Raw genomic sequence first — 25,344 nt, 5'->3', positions numbered from 1 at the left:
TGGCATTGCCATGAGCTATGGTGTAGGTCGCAGATGTGGCTCGAATCCTGTGTGGCTGTGGCTGTGGTATGGGCCGGCAGCTGTAGCTCCGATTCAACCCCTAGCTTGGGAACCTCCATATGCTAAGAATGTGGCCCTAAAAAAAAAAAAAAAAAAAAAAAAAAAAAGCAATCAATAAATAAATACATAAGTTTCATTTTCCCCGATGGCAGTGCCTCTAATTAAAATAATTAAGGTGATTAGGACTTCTCAAAATTCAATACAGTTTCCATTACCTCCCATATTCACCAGCGCTGCTCTTTGGATATTGGGTACCCAGCCTGCCCAAAGCCCACGTACTCCTCCTTCAGCTAAGATTTTGGCAAATGCATGATGCACACCACGAAATCTAAAGAAAAATAATGATAATAAATGTGAAAACTTTGCATTCCTGTGTATGGAATGAGATTGCATAAGCATTGCCTATAGCTTATGATTGCGAGTAAAATAACACCTAAATGATCTAGAACTATTAGATATTAAAGCAATCCACTTAAGTCACATTTCCACATAAACTTAATAGTTCTTTAGAAGGCCAGCTTTTGATTGAAACATTTCTTATGGAGATCTTTATAACCTCTGACATCCTCTTCTCAGATTATTATACAGATTAAAACTCCTTTCTTGATATTTTATACCATCTTTGCACGTGTTAATTATAGGAGGGAATGGTGGTTATCAGACCTCTGACTTCCTTTCTCTAATATTGTGTGAAACATTCAAATTTTGTAATTTTACCAAATAACAACATTAAAAAAAAAACTGATTCTCATATAATCTCACAAAAGAAATGGTATTTTTAGACCACAAAGTAGGAAGGACAATTTCATAAGAGTTCTTAAAACAGGATACTTTTGGCTCTATGAAAATTTAATATCTTTTCCTTATTTTGCTCATTTTTCTATACACAGATGAAAAATGGTGCTGAACCATGAACCAAGTCTGGAAACCTCAGATGTAAAATAAAAGCCTGGGTTTCATATAGTTAGAAGTACCTGGTGACAAATGCCACCTTACTAGACAGATGGCTTTTATTCAGGCATTAAACTCTTTGAATCTCAGCCAAGAGATAACAGACCTATTGATTGGACATTCACAATTGCTATTCTATATAAGAGGTATATGCTCACTAACAGTGGTCATTGTAGCTAATACTTATTGTGCACTTATTAAGCACTAGCCTCTTTATATACATAAGATACATTTTATTCCTGTAAACTCTATGTATATGTTATTATTTTAATTTACGTCTGAAGGAGCTGAGGGCCACAGAGGTTAAGGAACTTCATCTGGAGTTATAGAGCTGAAATGGGATAAAGGCTGGATTTGAATCCCAGGTTATCTGAGCCCAAAGTTCACGTTCTTTACAACAACATTAAATATTTTTACTACTATATTGAACTCAAAATGTCCAACATTCAAGATAAAGAGAAGGAAAAATATCAAGGTGATCAGTTAAAACTCAGCTATTTCTGGGCCCTAATAGTTAGTTCCCTCCATGTATCTGACTACGTGATGCCACTTTGCCCAGTACATGGTATTTAGAAGTTGTCACAAGATGGGATTCTGTAAACTACTTGGTTAAGTCTGAGTGGTACCCTGTTATCCTCCACTGTACATATTAATTGTCTCCCCGCTGGGCAGGGGGCCTGGCCTGCTGCAGCCCCACCTCGCTTGTCACTGAGTCAGCTGGAGGGGCAGCAGAGGGAGGGCAGTGGTCATGGTGAACCTCCAAAGGAGGCCCCGAACCTTCCTTTGCCTCTGGCTCAGCCGCACCCCTCCAGTGTTCAGAGGGTGGACTCCTTCAAACTCAGCTTGCGGCATCCTGCACTTTTCCTCTTGCCTGGGTGAGGACCATCTGTCCATCTGCGAGATTTCCCCTTCTCAGGGGAAGCTGCCTCAGCAGTATTTTAATAAATTGCTGAACGAGAGGCCCTTTGAAGAAAGGCAGACTTTGACAATATAGAGTTATGCAATAGGAGGATTTTACATCACAACCGCAGCATTAAAAGAAAAAGAAAACGTTATAAAACTTGGGAAAAGAAGAGGACTGGAATTAGACAGGGAAGAAGGAAAAAGATGCAAGGTCTACTTTGCTATTTCCCTTCCTGAAGGAAGAAAGGGAAAGAAAGCAGGCTTTCTGGCACCTGTTGACCAGGCACTCTGTAAAAACCATCTGAGATAGTCCTTTGAAAGGTGAAGGAACAGAGACTAGAAATGTTAAGTGACTTCTGCAACACCCAGCCACGCGGGCAAGACTGGCATTCACACCATGTCCACCTTATCAGGCAAAGAAGAGGTCTACCTGGCTCTCCTCTTAGTGAACAACACTTCCAAATTAAGAGTCAGAATTAATGTCTTTACTGAATGTCAGGTTACACGAATGCCAGAGTCATCAGGGAAATGTTCAAAGCATGACTGTGGCCAAGGGGAAAGGAAAGGTACCCAGTAGCTGGGGAACTTACCGCAACGGCTTTCCTTCGAGTTTCCTTTTCCCTTCCATTTGCATCTGAACCTTCACTAGGTCAGTTGGGTTGGCCAGAAATTGGCCAACAACACCAGCCATCATCCCTCCAATCACTGATTTCCTAATTACAAAAGGAGATATTTTTTTTTACACGTTGCTATTAATGTCATGAATTTTGTAGGGAACAATAACATGCTGGTACTGCCCCTGCATAAGAGAATTACGACAAAGTGAAGCCAAGGGGAGACCCAAACAAATCACAGAGGAGAGGAGATGGTTTGTCTGTTCACTAATGGGAGGGTTCAAGGACCAGAAGGGGTTAAAATTCAACTCTGAAGTTTTAGGGGCCTTCCATGGCCTGAAATTCAAAGGAAGTTAATGAATTGCTTCAAAGAGATAAGTGAACTGCCATTTAATTCTGACTGCAGGGGGCAAAAAGAGCATTGATGCAATCAGTCGAACAGACCAATTTCATAGATTCCTATTTTAGCAGTTTTCCAAAGCAAAGAGGTTTTGAAAAAGTTCCTCTCGCTGAAGAAACTCTTCTGTTCCTGGATTCTTCCTCCTCCTCATGTCCCAGTAAGACCAGACTAGTGTACTTAACCATGCTATCAATCCTTCCCTTCTCCCATTCCAGCTGCCCTGGTCTTGCGCCAGGCCCCAAAGATGATGACAGTAGTCCTCTGGGGGCAAAGGGACAGTTTCCTTCTTTTTACTCTAAAATAATATTTGAAGAGGTACAAGTGAGTACAGAGTAGAAAAGGGTCCCTATCCCCAGGTCCCCTCTTCTGCAGTGATCACAATGACACAGTTTCTCTTATACCTGTCCAGAGATAATAATAATACAGTCACTGAATGTTTATTATGTCAGGTACCATTTTAAGCATAATAATAATGCAGTCACGGAGTTCCCATAGTGGTGCACTGGTTAACGAATCCGACTAGGAACCATGAGGTTGCGGGTTCTCTTCCTGGCCTTGCTCAGTGGGTTAAGGATCCGGCGTTGCCGTGAGCTGTGGTGTAGGTTGCAGACACGACTCGGATCCTGCGTTGCTGTGGCTGTAGTGTAGGCAGCTGTAGCTCTGATGAGATCCCTAGTCTGGGAACCTCCATATGCTGTGGGTGTGGTCCTGAAAAAAAAAAAAAGAAAGGAAAAAAAAAAAGGAGTTTGCCCAGGCTATGCTACACAGAAATCGAGAGGGAATTGGAGCCCATCTTTATTTGACTCTAAAGACTAGGGTTTCTCAGTAGAAAGAGGCATAAAGAAGATGCTCTGTAAGAATTCTTTCAATGTTAAAATTTTAAATAATATATACATAATTTTTACATAGATAGCTACAAGTATGTTTGTATACAATATGCAGTAAATGCTCAAATATTTGGACTTATATTGCAATTATTTATTATTTGAAGCTATACCTTGAGGCAGTTTTGGCACAAGAGTAAAACCTTTGGGGCAGTAGTATATTATTTTTTTTAAAAAAATGAAGTATAGTTGATGCACGATATAAGTAAGATAAAGGTAAAATATAGTGATTCACAATTTTCAAACTGCTCCCTTTATTGTTACTATAAAATGTTGGCTCTAGTCCCTGTGTTGTACAGTACAGTGTATGGTTTTCAAAACAGAACTTACCAAAGGGGATAATGCTTATCTTCACCCTTGCCAAACACAACTTCGCGGAGATGTTCATAAGTGACCATTCGACCTCCAGAGTACACTGTGCAAAACAGACCATTGAAAGCATAAATTTAGCCCTAGGTTTACTAAAATCAGAGGGCACTGTGACTTGGCCTAGTCAACCTCTCTAGCATGTCTTTCTCTCATGTCCCCAGGCTTCTGACACCTGGTCTTCTTGATGTTTCTCCAAATGCACATGTCCTTTTTTCTTTGTTTTTAGATATTAACTTTTTTTTTAATTAGGGTATAGTTGATTTGCAATGTTGAGTCAATTTCTGCTGTACAGCACAGTGACCCAGTCATACATACGTGTGTATATACACACACCCACACATTTTTTTTCTCATATTATCTTTTATCATGGTCTATCCCAAGAGACTGGATATAGTTCCTTGTGCTGTACAGTAGGACCTCATTGCTTATCCATTCTAAACGTAACAGTTCACATCTACTAACCCCAAACTCCCCTCCATCCCACTTCTTACCCCCTTTCCCTTGGCAACCACAACTCTGTTCTCTATGTCCAGTAGTCCGTTTCTGTTTTGCAGAGAGGTTCATTTGTGCCCTATCTTAGAGTCCACATATAAGTGATATCATAATCCCACTCCTGGGCATATATCTGGACAAAACTTTCATACAAAAAGAAACATGCACACCTATGTTCACTGCAGCACTATTCACGATAGCCAAGACATGGAAACAACCTAAATGTCTACCAACAGATGAATGGATTAAGAATTTGTGGTACATAGATACAATGGAATACTACTCAGCCATAAAAAGAACAAGGAGTTCCCACTGTGATGCAGCAGAAACAAATCCGACTAGCATCCATAAGGATGCAGGTTCGGATCCCTGGCCTTACTCAGTGGGTAGGGGATCCAGCATTGCTGTAAGCTGTGGTGTAGGCTGTGACTTGGATTCTGAGTTGCTGTGGCTGTGGTGTAGGCTGCTCCAACACAACCCCTAGCCTGGCAACTTCTGTGCTGCAGGTGCAGCCCAAAGAAAAGGAAAAAAAAAAAAAACAACCCCGAAATAACACCATTTGCAGCAACATGGATGATGCAACTAGAGAGTCTCAAACTAAGTGAAATAAGTCAGAAAGAGAAAGACAAATATCATATGATATCATTTATATGTGGAATCTAATATGGCACAAATGCTCATGCCTTTTAAAGCCTCAAGCCTTCACCTGTGCTCTGTGATCTTTCTCAAATGGATTTTCTCTTCTCTGCTTTGCTAACTCCTCCTAATCTTTCAAGACTCAACTTGAAGACCATGTTTTCCAGAAAATGCCCTCTGACCTTGCTGCAGGTGTTCTGGGCTGTCATTGCATCTGCCATGCTTCTCCTCAGATCCAGCAGAACTACCCAGGGGGCATGTCTCTAATGCAGCATTTATCATCTTAGACATTAAACTGAGTTGTTTGTTCATCTTTCCATCAGACTATGAGCCTTTCAAGGCAGGTTTCATTACTCTATATACCCTAGTACAGGCAGATAGATAATGCCTCTAAACTTGGGCATTACTCAGTATACCTAAGTAATGGCAGGCATTTTCATTCAAGAAATGTGTACAATTTCATTAGATAATTTATTACATTAAGGCAGTTTTCCAGTCAAGTTTCAAACATGTGAAATGACTCTTAACCATAAAACCAGATATGGTGATCAACAAAATACAAATGAAAAGAAGAGGACACGATCATGGGAAGCAAAAAGAAACTTTTTTTTTTTTTAAACGAAAAGGAAAAATCATGAAAATCAGTACATGGTATTCTTGGTATTTCAGGAAGTCTGATGCAGTATTTTAAGATATTCAAAAATATACAAAGTACCAAGACAATCACAGTCTTATGAATACTTCTGGATAGTTCTTGGTGAAGAGTCCCACATGCTCATCTGGAAAACTGAAGCTTTAAAAACACAAATCTGCTAAAAATAGCACTGGGCCCTTTTCCGATCAAGCAGCCCTACATACTTGAGGAACCATTATACATGTAGAGAGGAAAAATACCACACCTGCCCGACTCCCTTTTGAAGGCAAGTTTATGTTCTCCCGTCCACAAGCTGCAAAGTCAACAGCTCTTGTCTTTGCAAGTGTACTTTGGAAGCACAGCAGAAAAGTGTTTTCATGGGCAGTAGAAAAGTGACTAACGACACACACAGGTAGCTGGGAACTGAAGCAGAAATCACTTGTGTTGCATTTACTCTTCTGCCAGGGGAATAGACAGTCATCTTCATTCTCTTTCAGATCAGCCTGGCCACTGACATTTAGGATAGAGACTGCTGAGATTTGGCATTGTACTCAAATATATCATAATTTTCAAAGAACATTAAAAAATGTAAATATTGTGTTTTGGAGTTCCCGTCGTGGGGTTAACAAATCTGACTAGGAACCATGAGGTTGCGGGTTGAATCCCTGGCCTTGCTCAGTGGGTTAAGGATTCAGTGTTGCCGTGAGCTGTGGTGTAGGTCACAGATGCGGCTCAGTTCCCGCGTTGCTGTGGCTCTGGTGTAGGCCAGAGGCTACATCTCCGATTAGACCCCTAGCCTGGGAACCTCCATATGCTGCAGGAGTGGCCCTAGAAAAGGCAAAGAGGCAAACAAAAAAAGTAAATATTGTGTTTAACATTCCTCAAGTGAAAAAAAAATCAATTATTCATTTTCTTTCTTTAAAAAAAACTTTTTATTTAGGAAAATGTCCAAATACACAGAAAAGTAGAGAAGAATAATACAACTCTCTCCGTATCTATCATGGAGATTTATCGGTTGCTCAGGTTTTCACTATATTGGCTTCATTTTAATTTTTGCTTAATTATTTTATCTTTATTTTATTTATTTATTTTTTATGGCCACGTCTGCGGCATATGGAAATTCCTGGGCTAGGGGTCAAATCGAAGCTGCAGCTGAGGCCTACGCCACAGCAACACCGGATCCAAGCCACATCTGCAATCTACACCACAGCTCATGGCAATGTCGGATCCTTAACCCATTGAGCCAGGCCAGGGATCAAACCCACAACCTCACAGAGACGACCTCAGGTCCTTAACGCACGGAGCCACAGCAGGAACTCTGCCTAATTATTTTAAAGTACATTACAGACATCATGACAGTCCATCTCTAAGTACTTCTGTGTGCATGTCTAAAACTCTAAAGCTATAATTCCTTTAGAACCACTGGTAGTTGAGAGTCTATAGATTCATTGATCACATTAGTAGAAGAAAAAAACTAGCTGGCTTTTGGACACAGCTCAACAGGAAAGGAGAGGAGACAAACACAGAACTCTTCGCAAACTTACCAGCTAGACTCAAGATAAATACCTATGTGTCTGTAAATGGCAGGTGTCACTCCTTGCCAGAGCTTCAGAAAGCCCTCCTCTTGGACAATCCCTAGGGCCGTACGCACCATGCCCCGATAGGGAGCAGCCTCTCTTGCACCATGTCCCAGCCGAGCGAGGGCAGCTTCTCCTTGTATTTGGAGTCGAGTTTTTGTGAGATCGAGGGGAAAGGTTGCTAACAAAACAAAATAAGAGGGAAAGCCATGGCATTCAGAGAAACACACATTCTAAAAATCACAGGACCTATATTTTAGTCACCTTTTGATGGGTGAGTCTCACATTTTAGCCTACATCAGACTCAGCTAGGGAGATTATTAAAAATAACAGGCTTCCTAGCCCCATGCCTACGGGGTCTCAGTAGGTTCCTGGGGGTTTAGAAATCACTGGATTTTTCTAACGCACTCCTAAATTTAAGAACCACTGTCCCAAAGCAGCCCCGGAGGACCAGAAAGAAAAAAAAAAGTGACAAGCTGTGCGTTCTTTCAGTCGGACATTTCAGTTGCAAGATCTACTTTAGCCTTCAGGTTTTGCTTTTCAAAGGGAATAAATTCAGGTATCCACAGTCTGTGATGTCCCCTGGACTACAACCTTGATTAAGGGCCATTTTACAATACTGTATTAATTATGGCACATTCTTAAAAAATGCCAGATGAAGCTGAATTCTACCATTTCATAGGTGATGTTCCCATGCAGATGCATCACTGACCTGAGATTTGAGAAACAGAAGATGCAACATAGAGTTTATCGTGTCTTTTGTATCCGAGGGTGGCATGCTCTGTATTCCTTTGGTTAAGGCATATGCTGAGTTGTTTTTCCAGCTCTGATGAGTTTTAGGCATGGCTTCCTTACAAACACCAATTGTACTTGAAAAATGTTTTTCTTCAAGACTACATCTCAAATTAGAGATAGACCTTTTGCCTTGAAACAGAGTGAAGCTAACTGACTCACAAGGAAGGTCAACTTCCTAACTTTTAGTCACAATGATTCAGATGAGTTCATGAACTCGGTGACATTCCATAAGTCTTTCAGTCACCACCACCTGATCCAAAACCTCAGCTAGGACTTTTCCAAGAGAACAGAGATTGGGGGGAAAAGTTAATAACTTGCTGATAGTTTTCCTAAAATATCTTTGGAAAAGTTAATAACTTGCTGATAGTTTTCCTAAAATATAGGGAGTGTGCATACAGAGAATTCAAGCAATGCTTCATTGACCTAAGAAACCTGAACAGTCTTAAGACACTGGCACCTCTGTATTAGCATAGGTTTTGCTTCTCAAAATAACTGTGGTTTTCTTGCTGGTTACTTAAATAATACCTCAGGTTCTGATCCTAAATTATGTTGTACTCAAAACCATCTCATATTTTGACTCTCCTGCCTCTTATCCCCAGCCTTCTCCCTCCCACCCCATTCTCCACAAATTTTTAACAGGAGGAATGTTCATTTACAAAAGCCATTGCTCCCAGGGGGAAACATCGGGTTAAAAAAAAATCCTGGAAATATACCTAGTCATTTAGCAATCTGCTTTAAAAAAATTTGTTTTAAGTTCATGACTTGGATTTCAGTAAAAACAGTGAAAATAAAATTTCTCCATCAGTTGTGGGAGAAGAGAAAGAAAAAAAAAATAGAGGGTCTAAAGGGCAAAATAGGGAGCACAAAGGGCAAAACAGATCATGATCTGGCTCTGCTGGAAATACAAGGTAAACTCATTTTACAACAGAACAAACTGACATTTACAAATGATTAACACATCCAAGCGATTGCCTTTTGTTTTTTAAATGGGCAAGAAAATGAAAAGGTAATTTTAAAACGCACAGCAAAGCCCATGCAGGGGAAACACAGGCACTCACAAAATCCTTGAAAGAAACACCACCTGTTCATGTCAGAGCATCATAATTCTGCTCTACGGAGCCTCTCAAGTTTTCTCTGACTTGCTTATGGGATATAACTACTCATCCTCTATGCTTTTATGATATGAATAACACCTTCACCATAATAAACAGCATAATGTGATAGTCTATCTCTGCATGTCTCCCCACCAGCCTGTAAGAAGGTCAGGGCTAGGTCTTTTCAACTCCATCTCTATAGTCCCCAGGACCGTCGTCATTTTAATAATGCCGCAATTAATGGGTGCCCTGCCTTGGACTTAGCGTTTATACATTAACTTCTCAGACAAGGTAAACACAGTATCGATGAATTCAGCTCAAAGAGGTCAACTGGCCGATCCTGAATGGATGCTCAATAGGGACAGGTAAAGAAAGAACTTAAGTCCCACAACCTGGGTCCACAACTTGGACCCAAAAGGCAACAAAAGCGTGAGGGTGTGTAAGAATATAAATAACAGAGGTGATTTCGATAAGGACGGAAAGTGGACTGTGGTTTTAAAGAGGTCAGCCTCACGAAAGGGAAAATGATTTCTATGCAATGACAGCTCAGGCGGCTTCTAAAAGGACACACTCAGGCTCAAAAGCGCACCCGATGGAGACGAAATTGTAAGGAAGAGACCTTAGTGATCTCCCATCCCTCCTCCTCACTAGGCTGCCCTGGCCCCCCAGCCTGCCACACCTGCCCGCGGAGACAGGTGTGGATCGAGAGAGCAGCAGCCGCCCGCCCAGCCCCCTACCCTTGCGCGACCCCTCGACTGACTCGCGCGGGAGGCCCAGGCCGGGTACCTAGCTCGGCCACGGTGGCTGCGCAGCCGGACAGGAGAAACTTGCTTGCGCGGGGCCATCTCTGGGCGAGCGGCAGGAGCCTCTCCTCATCCTCTGGAGCCGACATTCAGCAGCAGCACGGGAGGACGATACGCCCCCACCGGCCCGCGCCCCGTGCCGCGGCTGGCCTGCCACCCAGCCAGGGCGGCTTCTCTTTAACCAGCAAGCGGCGGGGCGGGGACCATTTCTTTCGCGCAGCTCGGCCAGGCTGGCCCCGCGAACCTGCAGCCACCCTAGCAATCACAGGCTTCAACAGCCATAGGGCTGAGCAGCCCTGCCAGCGGAGAGCGGAAAACAACGCGAAGCCTGCGAGGCTTCTGGGAAATGTAGTCCGCGCGGCTTAGCCCCTTCGAACTGAGTTCTCTGATTGGCTACGAGCTAGCCAGGGCAGCAAACTAGCCACCAGCCCCGCCGGCTCCTCCTGTCTCCATGGCAACAGCGCTAGTTTTCCACCTCTGCCCAGGCTCCAGCTGGGTTCAGCCTCTGCCTTCTTTCCGGGTTGGACAGGACTTGAAAGAAAAGTGGAGGTGGGAGGGAGCGATGATGCAAAAATTACCTAAAAATTGGGGCGGGGAAAGAGACTACAGTTAAGAAGCCAAACAAAGCCGCAAAAGTTGTAATGGCGGAAAGTTTAGGAGGACCGCTGGATGCCCTGTTCCAGACAAAAGGAACAAGTACCAAGGCAGCAGGTCTTTTCGCTTCTCTGATTCAGGGACATGCTGGACAAAAACCATGGAATTCATTTCCCCAGCAGTGATTATAATACTAGGTTGTGTTACTCTTTTGCTATTCCTTCAGTGGAAGAACTTGCGTGGACCCCCGTGCATAGGGGGCTGGATTCCTTGGATTGGAGCTGGATTTGAATTTGGAAAAGCCCCTCTAGAATTTATAGAGAAAGCAAGAATCAAGGTATGTGGCCTTAGCAGGCTGGGTTTCTGGAAGAAGCAATGTTTTGTATTTTTTTCCATTGAATCTCAAGTGCAATTTTGGAACATGGGGAGCTTACCTGCTGCCCCAATTAAACAATCTAGCCATTTATTAATTCCTCAACTAACAATCAACAATGTCTTATACAAGTTTTTTCGAAAGAAATATATTTTATCAGTTATGAAATACTACGCTGCTTGGCGCTGCCTTTTTGGAAATAGAGATTAATTTAAATGTGCTGGTTACTTCATCATAGTTTTTAAAAAAAACAAACCCTAAGTATATACATATTAACTAAATGAATGCTTACATGATTTGGGAAGACAAAAGTGTAATACAACTAATTTCAATTTTAAAAGCACTTAATAATTTAGTATCCAAATCAGAGTTAACATCAGGCTATCATAAAAATTGCTTGCAAACTTGGTCTTTACAAATACAATGGGCACTGTTTTTTCAGCTGATGTTATTATTTGGTAATGATGAGATCCGTTTTCACTGCACACTAAGAATGTTAGTAATCATTGCAGTACATATCTCTGTCTTTAAAATAGCTTTTAAATATATCTCTCAAAAATAGTATATGAGTTACTGCTAACTTTTTACTTCAACCGATGCTTCAATAAACGTTCTCGAGTGTGTAGTTCTTGTGTGTGTTTGTATTGTGCGGTTGGACTTTGTGCACTTACCTGATTGTTTCATTACAGTAAATTCCTGAAAGTGAAGTTGCCCAAAGGACATTAAATTGCTTATATTATTGTGTTATCTTTGCAAAAGGATGTAAGAATCCTTTTCTGTTTTGTTTGTTTGTTTGTTTTCTTTCCCTTTTCTTGAGTGTAGGGGATTGCCTAGCTCCTCATATCCTGGCCTACAATAGATACCATGAATCTTGCTAGTTTGATAGAAGAAAAATGTTATCTTTTAAAGAAATACTTTTTTGTCTCCTACAGCCTTCCTTAGGTATATATGATTTTGATAAATCCTAAGAAATGTTTCTAAAAGCTTGCCTCAGAAGGTCAAGCAAGGTCACAAAGATTATTTTCTTCCAAAAGGTTTTTTGTTTTACGTTTTACATTTAGCCCTATAATCCACATACATTGAATTTTTTTGTAAAGTTAGGGGCTGAAGTTCATTTTTTCTTCATCTGGATGTTTAGTTGTTCCAGTATCATTTCTTGAAGGATTTTCCTTTTGTCATTGAATTGCCTTTGCAGGTTTCAAAAATTAATGGACCACATGTGTGTTGATCTATGTCTAGCCTTTATATCCTATTCTATTGATTTATATGACTACTCCTTTGTTAATACTATACTGTCTTAAATACTGTAGTTTTATAGCAAGTCTTTAAGTCAGGTAGTAAAAGTTATTCATATTTCTTCATAATTGATGTGGCATTCAAGATTATTTGCATTTTAATATGCATTTTAGAAGTGTTTTGTCAATCTCCATGATACCTGCTGGAATTATGATTAGAAATTTGTTAAACCTATAGAAAAATTGAGAGAGAATTGACTTTTTAATGATTTTAAGTCTTCTAATCTATGAATGCTGTATTTATTTAGCTCTATAATTTCTTATGGAAATATTCTATAGTTTTTGGTGATAGGGTGTTGCCTGTGATTGTTAATTTTTTCCTAAAGTATTTTATATTCTTAAGGTTATTGTAGATAAAATTGTCTTTACTTTTATTTTTCAGTGCTATCCCTCGGACCCATAAAAAATACATTGTTTTTGTATATTAACTTTGTATCCTGTGACCTTGCTAATTTTACTTATTAGTTATTTTGTAGATTTCTTAGGATTTGTATCCCTACATAATATGTCCTACAAATAGATACATTTATTTCGTGTTTTCTGATTTATTTTATTTATTTATTTATTTATTTATTGGCCACACCTGCAGCAGGCACAAAATCCTGGGCCAAGGCTTGAACCCGTAGCACAGCTGTAAGCAGAGCCATAGCAATGACAACACTGGATCCTCAACTCCCTGAGCCACCAGGGAAGTCCTCGTTTTCTGATCTTTATGCCCTTTTTTCCCTTTTTCTTGCACAAATAAAATCAGTAGGACTTCTACTGTATTGCTGAATAAAAGTGGCAAGCACAGGCAAGCTTGTCTTTTTCCTAATATTAGTGTTTAGTATTTGACCATTAAATTTCTTTTCACCTGTAGTTTTTTTTGTTTTTTGTTTTTTGTTTTTTTGGGTTTTTTTGGTTTTTTTTTTGCTTTTTACGGCCACTCCCGTGGCATATTGAGGTTCTCAGGCTAGGGGTCAAATTGGAGCTACATCTGCTGGCCTACACCACAGCCATATAGCCATGCCAGATTCCCCTACCCACTGATCGAGGCCACAGATTAAACCCACATTCTCCTGGATATTAGTCAGAATCGTTTCTGCTGCACCACGACTGGAACTCCTACCTATAGATTTTTTGAAGCTTGTGTATTGCAGTCCTGACCTTCAGTCCATACCCGGAATTCAAAGATGGCACCAGGGATATCAATAGTGACCTATTATATTTCCCCTTCTACACCATTGTCTCCTCTGTGGAGTTTTAGTCCATTTAGTTCTTATTGTTTCTCCTGTTCTCTGATACCATTAAAATATGATCTTTGGGGAGTTCCTGTCATGGCGCAGTGGTTAACGAATCCGACTAGGAACCATGAGGTTGCGGGTTCGGTCCCTGCCCTTGCTCAGTGGGTTAACTATCTGGCGTTGCTGTGAGCTGTGGTGTAGGTTGCAGACGTGGCTTGGATCCCGCGTTGCTGTGGCTCTGGCGTAGGCCGGTGGCTACAGCTCCGATTCGACCCCTAGCCTGGGAACCTCCATATGCCGCGAGAGTGGCCCAAGAATAGCAAAAAGACAAAAAAAAAAATATGATCTTTGTAATCTATCCCTCTTTTCCTACTTGCCAGTGAGATCCTTAGCTCATAGGTTCTCTCTCATCCTACACAGAAAGAGAAGCATCTACATTTATTTTAAAAGCTGCAAAGTATTCCTTGACTCATAGTTCACTTACACAGGTCACTTAAAAATTGACAAGGTTTGTTTTCCAAATGTTGCTACCATCAATAATGTGGCAACAAATATGTCTAGGTGTGCAAGTGTATCTGCGGAGTAAATTACCGGGGTCAAAGTATTAAGTGCATTTGTAACTTAATGTGAAAAGAGAAACCTTTCAAGTGTTTTGAGCAGAGGAGTGAGGTGATTTGATTTAAATTTTACACGGTCATTTTGGCCACTCAGTTAAAAACAGGAACATAAAATTAAAAGCAAGAAAATAATTCAGAGGTTTTTGAAGGAATTCAATCTTGAGGTCTTGGTGGCTTGCACTGTGGTGATTGCAGTGGAAGTCTGAGAAGTAGCTGGATCCATCTCGGAGGGTTGGAAGCAGCAGGATTTACTGGTGGAAGGAATGCGATGTGTAAAAGAATGAAAAGGGGCAAAGGTGACCCAACAAGTCAGGCTTGAGAAACTAGAAAATAAAATTGCCATCAAGTGAGACAAACAAGATTACCTCCAGTGTGGCCCGTGTGCAAAAGGCCACTTTCCTAATGGATTGTTAAGACTTCTCGTTGAATTCAATGTAATTTTGTGAGTACAAATGGAACCCTAATCTTGGGCCTAGAACTTGACCGTTGCTTTGGAGAGTTGTAAAATAAGTTTATGAGAGTTTCTGCACTTTAGAATTTTGCTATGTGGCTTGGGACTACCTGAAGTATCTTACAGCCTGTCTTTAAATTGGTATTTCTTTAAACATGGAAAAGTTCAAATATATTATTTTGTAATACTCTGTGAGGATCAAGATTCATCATAATATGATTATAATTTGAAATATGAGTAAGAAATATGAGGGATCATGATCTCTATAAGCCTATTCTTTGCTTCTCAATTAAGTTTTGCAGATGATAAAAATATTGAAAACCGAGTACTAGCTTATACCTTACAAAAAAAGATTGGTAGCTCCCAAAATAGGTGCTATGATTTTGTTTAAGAGGTGTCTATTTTGTGTTAGATCAGTTTGGTCATTGTTTAGAAAAAAGACCTGAATGACTTTCTATTACAAATTAAACTATCAGTGGGGGGAAAAAAAGACTTCTCATTGAAACACAGCTTCAACAAGAAATTAAAATGAAAAAAAAAAAAAAAAAAAAGGAGTTCCCATCATGGCGCAATGGTTAACGAATCTGACTAGGAACCATGAGGTTGTAGGTTCGACCCCTGGCCTGGCTCAGTGGGTTAAGGATCCGGCGTTGCTGTGAGCTGGGGTGTAGGTCGCAGATGTGGCTTGGATCCCGCATTACTGTGGCTCTGGCGTCGGCCCATGGCTACAGCTCTGATTCGACCCCTAGCCTGGGAACCTCCATATGCTGAGGGAGTCACCCTAGAAAAGGCAAAAAGACAAAAAAAAAAAATTTAAAATGACTCCTCTTCTAAGTATCAATTAACACACCATTGTTGAGGGGGGGGATAGTGAGAAGCAATGGAGATGTCTGGATCACACATGGAAGAAAATGAGACATCACTCTTTGGGGGATCATTGATAACTGGGCCCACAGTTGCCCGATGGCATCCAACGTGTGTCAAGTGCGATTTGGCGCAGGTCTAGGAATGACTGTAATGTTGAAGTACTCGTGAGCATAAATGATATTTGGAGATGTTTATAATAACTGTAATGGGATAGCAAAGTACGGGTGGTTGTTCTAAGAATGCACATGTTGGATGTGGAAGGGGAAAGTCAGTGCAACCATGAGAGGAAATGAGGCTCAGAAGGAAGATTATTATACTCACAGGTCCAAGGTGGGGGTCACTACATGCCACACAGGCCACAGGAGAAAGGACCTCGTCAGTCAGGAGGCAGAAGATGGCAGCAAGAGAAAGCCCAGGAGTTCCCAATGTGGCTCAGTGGAAAAGAATCTGATTAGTATCCATTGCTGTGACCTGTGTTGTAGGTCACAGATGCGGCTTGGATCCCATGTGGCTGTGGCTGTGGCTGTGGCAGGTAGCTACAGCTCTGATTCGACCCTAGCCTGGGAACCTCCATATGCAGTCCTAAAAAAAAAAAAAGACAACAAAAAAAAAAAAAAAAAAAAAAAGAGAGAGAGAGAGAAAGCCCAGGCCAGAGCCTTTATTGGGGTTTCCTTAGAAAGGCAAGTCAGGGCGGGGAACACAATTTAGGATTGACTAGTTTGAATAATTTCTGATGGCGTTGGGCTAGAAGTTTGGACTCTGGGTGCCTGGTGCCTAGCCGTGGGATGAGTTAGGGCAGGGGAAATGCTGGCTTGGTGTATGAGAGTTAGTTAGGGAGGAGGCTGAGGATATAGACTCAAGATGGGTTAATGTCCAAATGAAAGGCATGCTCCTGATTGGCTGAGCCCTTGGCTCTAAGAATTGGCAGGACCTGAGGGGGCCATCCTTACCCAATAGTGAGGCCACCAAAGACGATCATCAAGAAGAAGAAAGTAAAGCAAATAAGTTGGCCCTAGGATAAATGGGTGCAAAACAGACACCCAATCTAAGAAAGGATAGTTGGAACAGTAAGTTCTTTTGAGGATAGAGTCATGGGGGAGGTTCGTGTGGTTGGTTGCTTCTCTTCGTAATTAAAGAAAATGTTAAATGGTAATCAGAGGTCAAGGAAAATAATGGTATATTTTTCTCCCAATGACGTCATGGACTTCCTGAAACCAAATTCTGCACTAGAGGATGTTTGTAGGCTCCTAGGAGTAGTCTGATGGAAAAGTCAAAATTGATGGAATAAAGAGAGCGAGAGAGTAGGGAATCCATGACACAAGTGAAGGAGACATTTGTGGACATTTCACAAGCACAAGACCCACCATCTGTGCTGATCGAGGGGAAGCCTGGAGAGTAGGTACACGTGGGTCCTGTTCTTGGCAAGCTCCAGTGGTGAGAAGCTGAGTGCTCATTTTTTCCAGTGAGTTACAAAGCAGGAACACACTCTCAGAGTGGAGAGGGTTGGACAGGGTGAACAGGTGAGAGTCATTTGGGAAAGTGAGAAAGTGAACATTAGAGAACTTTGGGGAGGACTCCAAGACATTATTGAGTGACCACAGATTCATGGTAGAATCAGTCAGCAATGTATCTTTTTTTTTTTTTTTCTCTTTTTAGGGCTGCACCTGCGGCATATGGAAGTTCACAGGCTAGGAGTCCAGTTGGAGCCGAAGCCTCCAGCCACAGCCACAGCCACAGCCACAGCAACGCAGGATCTGAGCCGCATCTGTGACCCGCACCACAGCTCACAGCAACGCTGGGTCCTTAACCCTCTGAGCGAGGCCAGGGATCAAACCCGCATCCTCATGGTTACTAATCAGATTCTTAGCCACTGAGCTGCAGCAAGAGCTCCAGCAATATATCTTTTCCTTGAACAAAGTTCAGCTGTTGGTTGTTGATAACCCATTGATATCTTGAAAACAGTGTCCAGGTATCACGGTGTTTGATATAACTTCTTTCCTGCTACTAGAAAGGAAGGTGCCAGTGAAGACCAACATCATCAAAAGGAAGGTTAAGTGTTACAGCAGAATCAATTAGGATTTATGTAATTTATGTTTTGCTCAATAAGTCAACATTTATGATTAATTACCATATATAATCATAATAGTTTTTATCTTGATTGTAACTTACTTCAGCCTTAACAAACACTGTCCTTAACAAACACTGTCTTAAGCATAACTCATGGTCCTGTAACCTATTTATTGGAAATGCTTCCTGATATGATCTGTATGTATGTGTTTTCTTTCAGTATGGACCAATATTTACAGTCTTGGCTATGGGTACCCGGATGACTTTTGTTACCGAAGAAGAGGGAATGAATGTGTTTCTAAAATCCAAAGAAGTAAATTTCGAACTAGCCGTGCAAAATCCCGTCTATCGTACAGGTAAACAGTCTTTTCAGATAGTTCATTTGACATGCAACACTGGAATCCAAGAGCAGTCCTAGGTTATACTTACATCCTCAATCCTCTATTAGGAATGATGTGGGCCCATTATTTTCTTCTTTAGAGTAGAGGTAGAAGGAAGAAAAGAGCATGTGATGAGTTTGGCCACGGAAAAGCAAATTATTGGCAACCTCAAGTGTTTGGATCTCAATCAGACATGCCTAAGAGATGAGGTCACCTCATTTACTTCGGAAAATATTGGAATCTGTGTGCTGTTACAGCTCCCAAAATGTCACTCCCTGTCCTGCTGCTCTGTATGCAGTTCCATAGGCTGTAGCTCTTGGCTTGATCTCCTGTTGCTCCTTTGCTTCTTGAAAGTAGAATTGCACAGCTTCGTACACTCTCTACTATGGCATTTCGTGGCATAGTCTCTAGGGCTGTTAAGGTAAGTGAGGCTTGGCCTCATGTAGTTGGTGCCTTTACTTGCTCCATCCTGAGAGACTGTTGGACAGAATTTGTCAGCAGGCTTCCCCTGTGAATTTTCTGCCTCTATTTCCTCCCAGGCTGCGAACGTGCTTGCTGAGGCCATTTGTCCTCCCAAGAATGTAAAGCTGGTTCATTCTGTGCCTGTTTCTTTTCTTTGTTTTTAACGTGTCTGTGCTGGCTTCTACCATCTATGGCTTCTTTCTCCTTGCCTCACTTTTTGCTTCTTTCTTGAGTTCATTTTCATACAGCTACTTCTTGTGCATTTCTTGGCATGAAGACAAAAAAAAAAAAAATCTTTGTTTTCCAGGCTGATCAATGGCCTGATTATTATTATTATTACTACTACTATTATTATTATTATTATTTCTTGTTGCATGCATTGATATCACATGTTGGTTAAATTTTTTTTTCTTTTATTTTCCCATGTACAGCAAGGGGATCAAGTTATCCTTACATGTATGCACTTTTTTTTCCCCACCCTTTGTTCTGTTGCAACATGAGTATCTAGACATAGTTCTCAATGCTACTCAGCAGGATCTCCTTGTAAATCTATTCTAAGTTGTATCTGATAACCCCAAGCTCCCAATCCCTCCCACTCCCTCCCTCTCCCATCAGGCAGCCACAAGTCTATTTTCCAAGTCCATGATTTTCTTTTCTGTGGAGATGTTCATTTGTGCTGGATATTAGATTCCAGTTATAAGTGATATCATATGGTGTTTGTTGTTGTCTTTCTGGCTCATTTCACTCAGGATGAGATTCTCTAGTTCCATCCATGTTGCTGCAAATGGCATTATGTCATTCTTTTTTATGGCTGAGTAGTATTCCATTGTGTATATATACCACCTCTTCCGAATCCAATCATCTGTTGATGGACATTTGGGTTGTTTCCATGTCCTGGCTATTGTGAATAGTGCTGCAATGAACATGCGGGTGCATGTGTCTCTTTTAAGTAGAGTTTTGTCTGGATAGATGCCCAAGAGTGGGATTGCGGGGTCATATGGAAGTTCTATGTATAGATTTCTAAGGTATCTCCATACTGTTCTCCATAGTGGCTATACCAGCTTACATTCCCACCAACAGTGCAGGAGGGTTCCTTTTTCTCCACACCCCCTCCAGCATTTGTTATTTGTGGATTTATTAATGATGGCCATTCTGACTAGTGTGAGGTGGTACCTCATGGTAGTTTTGATTTGCATTTCTCTTATAATCAGCGACGTTGAGCATTTTTTCATGTGTTTGCTGGCCATCCGTGTATCTTCCTTGGAGAACAGTCTATTCAGGTCTTTTGCCCATTTTTCCATTGATTGATTGTTTTTTTTTTTGCTGTTGGGTTGTATAAGTTGCTTATATATTCTAGAGATTAAGCCCTTGTCCGTTGCATCGTTTGAAACTATTTTCTCCCATTCTGTAAGTTGTCTTTTTGTTTTCTTTTGGGTTTCCTTTGCTGTGCAAAAGCTTTTCAGTTTGATGAGGTCCCATGGGTTTATTTTTGCTCTAATTTCTATTGCTTTGGGAGACTGACCTGAGAAAATATTCATGATGTTGCTGTCAGAGAGTGTTTTGCCTATGTTCTCTTCTAGGAGTTTGATGGTGTCCTGTCTTATATTTAAGTCTTTCAGCCATTTTGAGTTTATTTTTGTGCATGGTGTGAGGGTGTGTTCTAGTTTCATTGCTTTGCATGCAGCTGTCCAGGTTTCCCAGTGCTTCTTGATATTTAGACTATGGAATTCCAGATCAAAGAAATATAAACATTTTGAAGGCTCTTGATCTGTAAATTAACATCTTCCTTCAGAAAAATATACCAATTTATTCACCGATCAGAAGTATATGGATGCAGTTCCTGCTGTGGCACAGTGGGTTAAGAATCCAACTGCAGCGGTTGCTACGGAGGCACGGGTTCGAACCCCGGCCCTGCACAGTGGGTTAAAGGCTCCATTGTTGCCACAGCTGTGGTGTAGTTCAGCAGCTGTGGCTCGGATGCCATCCCTGGCCCAGGAACTTCCATGTACCATGGGTGTGGCCATGAAAAAAAGAGAGAGAGAGAAGTCTATGAAAATGATCAATTTTTTCACTTCTGCCTCCCCCGGGGGCTCTCATGTTTAAATATTTCTATTTAACAGATAAAATATGTTATGTTAATATTTATGCTTGAACCAGCTTCCATTCCTCCTATCACAGAGATGATGTATGCTTAGGAAATTTAAAATTAGTTTTCACTGAGTTGTGTAAAATGTAACCTACACATAATAAGATGATGAAATGCAAAATTAAACGATTTATTTTTTGAAAAACTTGCTTTGAAGACACTAAAAGAGGCTTAAAGAAGAAATGGAAAGGAATAATGAGTTGAAACACTCTTCCTGCTCATGAAGGGAGCATAAACCCTAACCCTAAGGGAAAGGAAACACTGGGGCCAAGGCTATGCATGAGGTTAGAAAAGGCCTGCTGGAGGAAGTGGTGTTTAGGAAGACACTTGAAGGAGGAAAGGAATTAACAGGAGAAATGTATAGCTTGTAGCTGGTGTCGGGGGGTTGGGGTGAAGGTGGTCAAGTAGAGAACATTCTGAGCAGATAGAACCACTCATGAAAATGGTGAGATGTGTAGAAGAGTGTCCATTTTCAATATACCTGGAGTATATATTTGGAGGGAGAAGGGGCTGGAAATACAATTGGAGAGCTAGAAAGATGGTAGAAGCCCTTGTAAACCTTTTTAAGGATAGGAGGTCAATGAAAAGTTTTAAACATGAAAGAAAATCCCTAGATTTGTGTTTCCCAAAGGCTGGCTGGCTGGCTGGCTTTCTTTCTTTCTTCCTTCCTTTCTTTTCTTTCCTTCCTTCCTTCCTTCCTTCCTTCCTTCCTTCCTTCCTTCCTTCCTTTCTTTCTTCCTTCCTTTCTTCCTTCCTTTCTTCCTTTCTTCCTTTCTTCCTTTCTTCCTTTCTTTCTTTCTTTCTTTCTTTCTTTTCTGGCTACACCTGCAGCATATGGAAGTTCCCAGGCCAGGGATTGAATCCAAGCTGTAGCGGCGACCTATACCATAGCTCCAGTGCCACATCCTTTTAACCCGCTGTGCTGGGCTGGGATCAAACCCATGCCTCTGCAGCCACCCAAGCCACAGTCAGATTCTTCAACCCACTGCGCCACAGAGGGAACTCCCCAAAGGCTTTCTCAATCAGCCACATACGGACCATCCCTTAAAATGAATTGCCATACAGACTTACACTGTCTCACAGTCTGTGTTGAATCGTCACTCACTTTTATTTGCAGGAGGTGATTTTATGTACTAGACAAACTTTGGCTCTAATCCCTGCTGATCAAATAATATATTGCCGTATATCGACTGTTTGCTTCAAGAGTGGTTGCTTCTTTTGAAAATAGTTTTCTCTGTTTATAGCATCAATTCCAAAGAACATCTTTTTAAAACTGCATGAGAAACTTTATGTCATGATGAAAGGGAAAATGGGGACTTTCAACCTGTATCAATTCACTGGACAATTGACTGAAGAACTGCACAAACAGCTGGAGAATTTAGGCACTCATGGAACCATGGACCTGAATAACCTAGTAAGGTAAATCCATGCCTTATTGTTTAATGTTGTGGGGGGGTTTTTTGGAATAAAAAAAAGTGAAGGCTCTACATTGGACTTCAAAAAATTATCTGGTGGTCACAAACTGTTATATTAAGAATGAGTAGACAGTGAGGTCCTGCTGTACAGCACAGAGAACTATGTCCAACCACTTGTGATAGAACATGATGAAAGACAATATGAGAAAGAGTATATAGATGTGTGACTGGGTTACTTTGCTGTACAGAAGGAATTGACAGAACAATGTAAATCAACTATAGAAAAAACATTTTTAAGTTAAAAAATTATCTGGTGAATTAATAAAGTCTACCTAACTAGGCAATTAAAAGATTATATTAATATTTTAGATTCTAATTAGTGGGTAATTTTCAGTTAGCTCTCAATTTTAAGGCAAGCAAATAAGCCAGGATAATCATTTTAACACATTTACAATAATTTCTCCCTCGTCATTCCCTTTGGTACTCTCTCTTTTTTTTAAATTTTTTTATTTTTTTGGTCTTTTTTCCTTTTAGGGCCACACCTGAGGCGTATGGAGGTTCCCAGGCTAGGAGTCTAATTGGAGCTGTAGCCACCAGCCTATGCCACAGCCGTAGCAATTCTGGATTCAAGCTGCGTTTGCGACCTACACCACAGCTCACAGCAATACCAGATCCTTAACCCACTGAGCAAGGCCAGGGATCGAACCTGCAACCTTATTGTTTTTAGTTGGATTCATTAACCACTGAGCCACAATGGGAACTGCCCCTTGGGTACTCTCTTCATGGATTTACCTCTTATAATTGTCATGCATCCATCAGAATTTCAATAAAACATTTCGTGCAGTTTGTAATTATGAGAACAAGAGGACATCAAGGGGACAGGGAAGAAGATAGAATCAGAAAGTAGATGAAAAGGGTCCAGGAGATTTGGGGGAGACCTGACAAGGTGTTTGAGGCAGTCATCCTGGACCTCAGGATAGCCCAGGGCCCTCTGAGTGGGGAGGTACTGAGAGGCAAGTGAGGCAGGAAAGGACAGTGAGGGGAGCCCGGGAGCACTCAGCCCTGTTCTGGAACCTTCTGGCAGATGTAAGGACTGGGCACAGGAGCGGTGAGCAAAATTCCCTACAGGCATAGAGGGATTTGGTAAATTGAAGTTACCAGTGAGGCACTTTTCCATTTCAGTGGGATACTGAGTTGCGGGAGTCAGGACTCACCTGTTCTGATTCGTAAACAGAACACTTAATATTTTGTTCGACGTCCAGAAAGAGAGAGAGAGGACATAAAAATAAGAACAAAAACAAGCAGCCAAGCAGACTTTTAGCATGCCCAAGATCTACAAGAAAACAAAGTAAATCCTTGAATAACTTTGAAACTCTGGGGAAAGGAGATCCTGAGACATTTCGGTGAGGAAGAGAAGGTAAATAAAAATGGAATAAGCTGTTATTGGTGTTACTAATCTGGGACATAGTAACGATCTCTGCTATTTTGCTTAAATATCCCCAGTGATCATTTTATTTTATTTTATTTTTGTCTTTTTTGCCATTTCTTGGGCCGCTCCCACGGCATATGGAGGTTCCCAGGCTAGGGGTCAAATCGGAGCTGTAGCTGCCAGCCTACGCCAGAGCCACAGCAACTTGGGATCCGAGCCGTGTCTGCAACCTACACCACAGCTCACGGCAACGCCGGATCGTTAACCCACTGAGCAAGGGCAGGGATCGAACCCGCAACTACATGGTTCCTAGTCGGATTCGTTAACCACTGCGCCACGACGGGAACTCCCCCAGTGATCATTTTATTCCCTTGAGGGAAAACTTACTGATGACAGATACTGTATTTCAATATGTTATAATTCAGATTTGTAGGATCCTGGGAGATATTTGAAATTGGGTGGCTGATATCGCCCTTGATTCTTTGGTGATTTTTGGCCACTGTCCAAAGGTACGGACTGGATCTCAGTTATTGTCATTGTTGGCTAAATAAATGCTTGTTGAAATTGTCTTGAATCTGTTTCTGTGTATCATCTCACATCGGTCAAGATCTGATAATATTTACTTTGAAAGTGTTTGAAAATCTTCAGATAAGTAAGACCACAATTTCAGTTACCCTTCAGTTAACTTGACTGTGGGGAACAAATATTAAAACCTCTTAAGAGTGGCTTTTTCAGAGTTTCCGTCGCGGCTCAGTAGTTAATGAATCCGACTAGGAACCCTGAGGTTGCGGGTTCGATCCCTGGCCTCGCTCAGTGGGTTAAGGATCTGGCGTTGCCATGAGCTGTGGTGTAGGTCACAGATGTGGCTCAGATCCTGTGTTGCTGTGGCTGTGGTGTAGATCGGCGGCTACAGCTCCAATTCGACCCCTAGCCTGGGAACCTCCATATGCCGCAAATGCGGCCCTAGAAAAGGCAAAAAGAAAAAAAAAAAAAAAAAAAGAGTGACTTTTTCTCCAAAGAATCTGTCACGTATTATTCCCTACCCCTAGTAGATGGCTCTTCAGTACCGCCTCCCTTTGTATCCTGTGCGTCTCTTCTTTGATCATTGGCTCTGACGTGTTTCATGTGTTTCTTTGTAGGCATCTCCTTTACCCGGTCACAGTGAACGTGCTCTTTAAAAAAGGTTTGTTTCCCACAAACGAGAGGAAAATCCGGGAGTTCCATCAGCACTTTCAAGCTTATGATGAAGGTTTTGAGTATGGGTCCCAGCTGCCAGAACGTCTCCTAAGGTAAAAAGTTGCATCTTGTGTGAATGTCCTGACCACGCTCCTTTCGGCTGTTCAGACAATTCTCTCATTTCTTTGTGCTAAGCAGATATGACAGCAGTCTAAGTGGAAGAGACAGAAGCTTATTTGTTGTGACCAGTTAGGGATGTGAGTGTGTGTGTGTGTGTGTGTGTGTGTGTGTGTGTGTGTGTGTGAATTGAGGGAGGAACGGGAGAAGAGAGGTGCATCATTTCCTTTTTTTTCTTATTTTGAGGAACAAAAACAAGACGGGGGGGGGAGATGATGAGAATGACCTGACGAACCTCTTTTGAAGAGCTTTTGATGCCATTTACAGCTTATTATTATCACGGTCATTGCTCCTGCAAAGAGCTAGGCTGCATCATCAAGTGTGACCCATGTCAGGATTGGACTTGGGGTCCTTATTCTCTCTGAGGCAGAAGTGGGCGTGGTCAAAAGCGTTGCTCAGAGATGACAGATGAAAGTTCACAAAGTCATTGGATTGCAGTGTAACACATTTATGTTTTAGT

General features: G+C 41.4%; 2 protein-coding genes across 18 annotated transcripts in view; one reads left to right on the top strand and one right to left on the bottom strand.

Moving 5' to 3' along the window:
• Positions 1 to 10,548, bottom strand: part of SLC25A27 (solute carrier family 25 member 27) — a 31,727-nt gene extending 21,179 nt beyond the window's left edge. For 4 of the 17 annotated variants that reach the window (XM_021098116.1, XM_021098113.1, XM_021098112.1 and 1 more), the window contains exons 1-6: positions 10,196 to 10,540; positions 7,488 to 7,701; positions 6,209 to 6,366; positions 4,143 to 4,227; positions 2,505 to 2,627; positions 276 to 388 (exon numbers count right to left, since the gene is read on the bottom strand). In XM_021098116.1, coding sequence (XP_020953775.1) covers positions 276 to 388; positions 2,505 to 2,627; positions 4,143 to 4,227; positions 6,209 to 6,366; positions 7,488 to 7,701; positions 10,196 to 10,301 — 799 coding nt within the window. In that variant the 5' untranslated portion in view covers positions 10,302 to 10,540. 17 annotated transcript variants of the gene reach the window in all.
• CYP39A1 (cytochrome P450, family 39, subfamily A, polypeptide 1) overlaps positions 10,855 to 25,344 on the top strand; it is an 80,844-nt gene continuing 66,354 nt past the window's right edge. Inside the window, 4 exon segments of the mRNA NM_001101027.1 lie at positions 10,855 to 11,143; positions 17,920 to 18,055; positions 21,932 to 22,106; positions 24,671 to 24,820. Of these exon segments, the coding sequence (NP_001094497.1) occupies positions 10,967 to 11,143; positions 17,920 to 18,055; positions 21,932 to 22,106; positions 24,671 to 24,820 (638 nt within the window). The 5' untranslated portion in view covers positions 10,855 to 10,966.

This window comes from Sus scrofa, chromosome 7 (assembly GCF_000003025.6).
Source record: "Sus scrofa isolate TJ Tabasco breed Duroc chromosome 7, Sscrofa11.1, whole genome shotgun sequence".
Taxonomy (NCBI): Eukaryota; Metazoa; Chordata; class Mammalia; order Artiodactyla; family Suidae; genus Sus; species Sus scrofa.
Note: the sequence above shows the minus strand (reverse complement) of the source record. Positions and strands in the feature narration are given on the sequence as shown.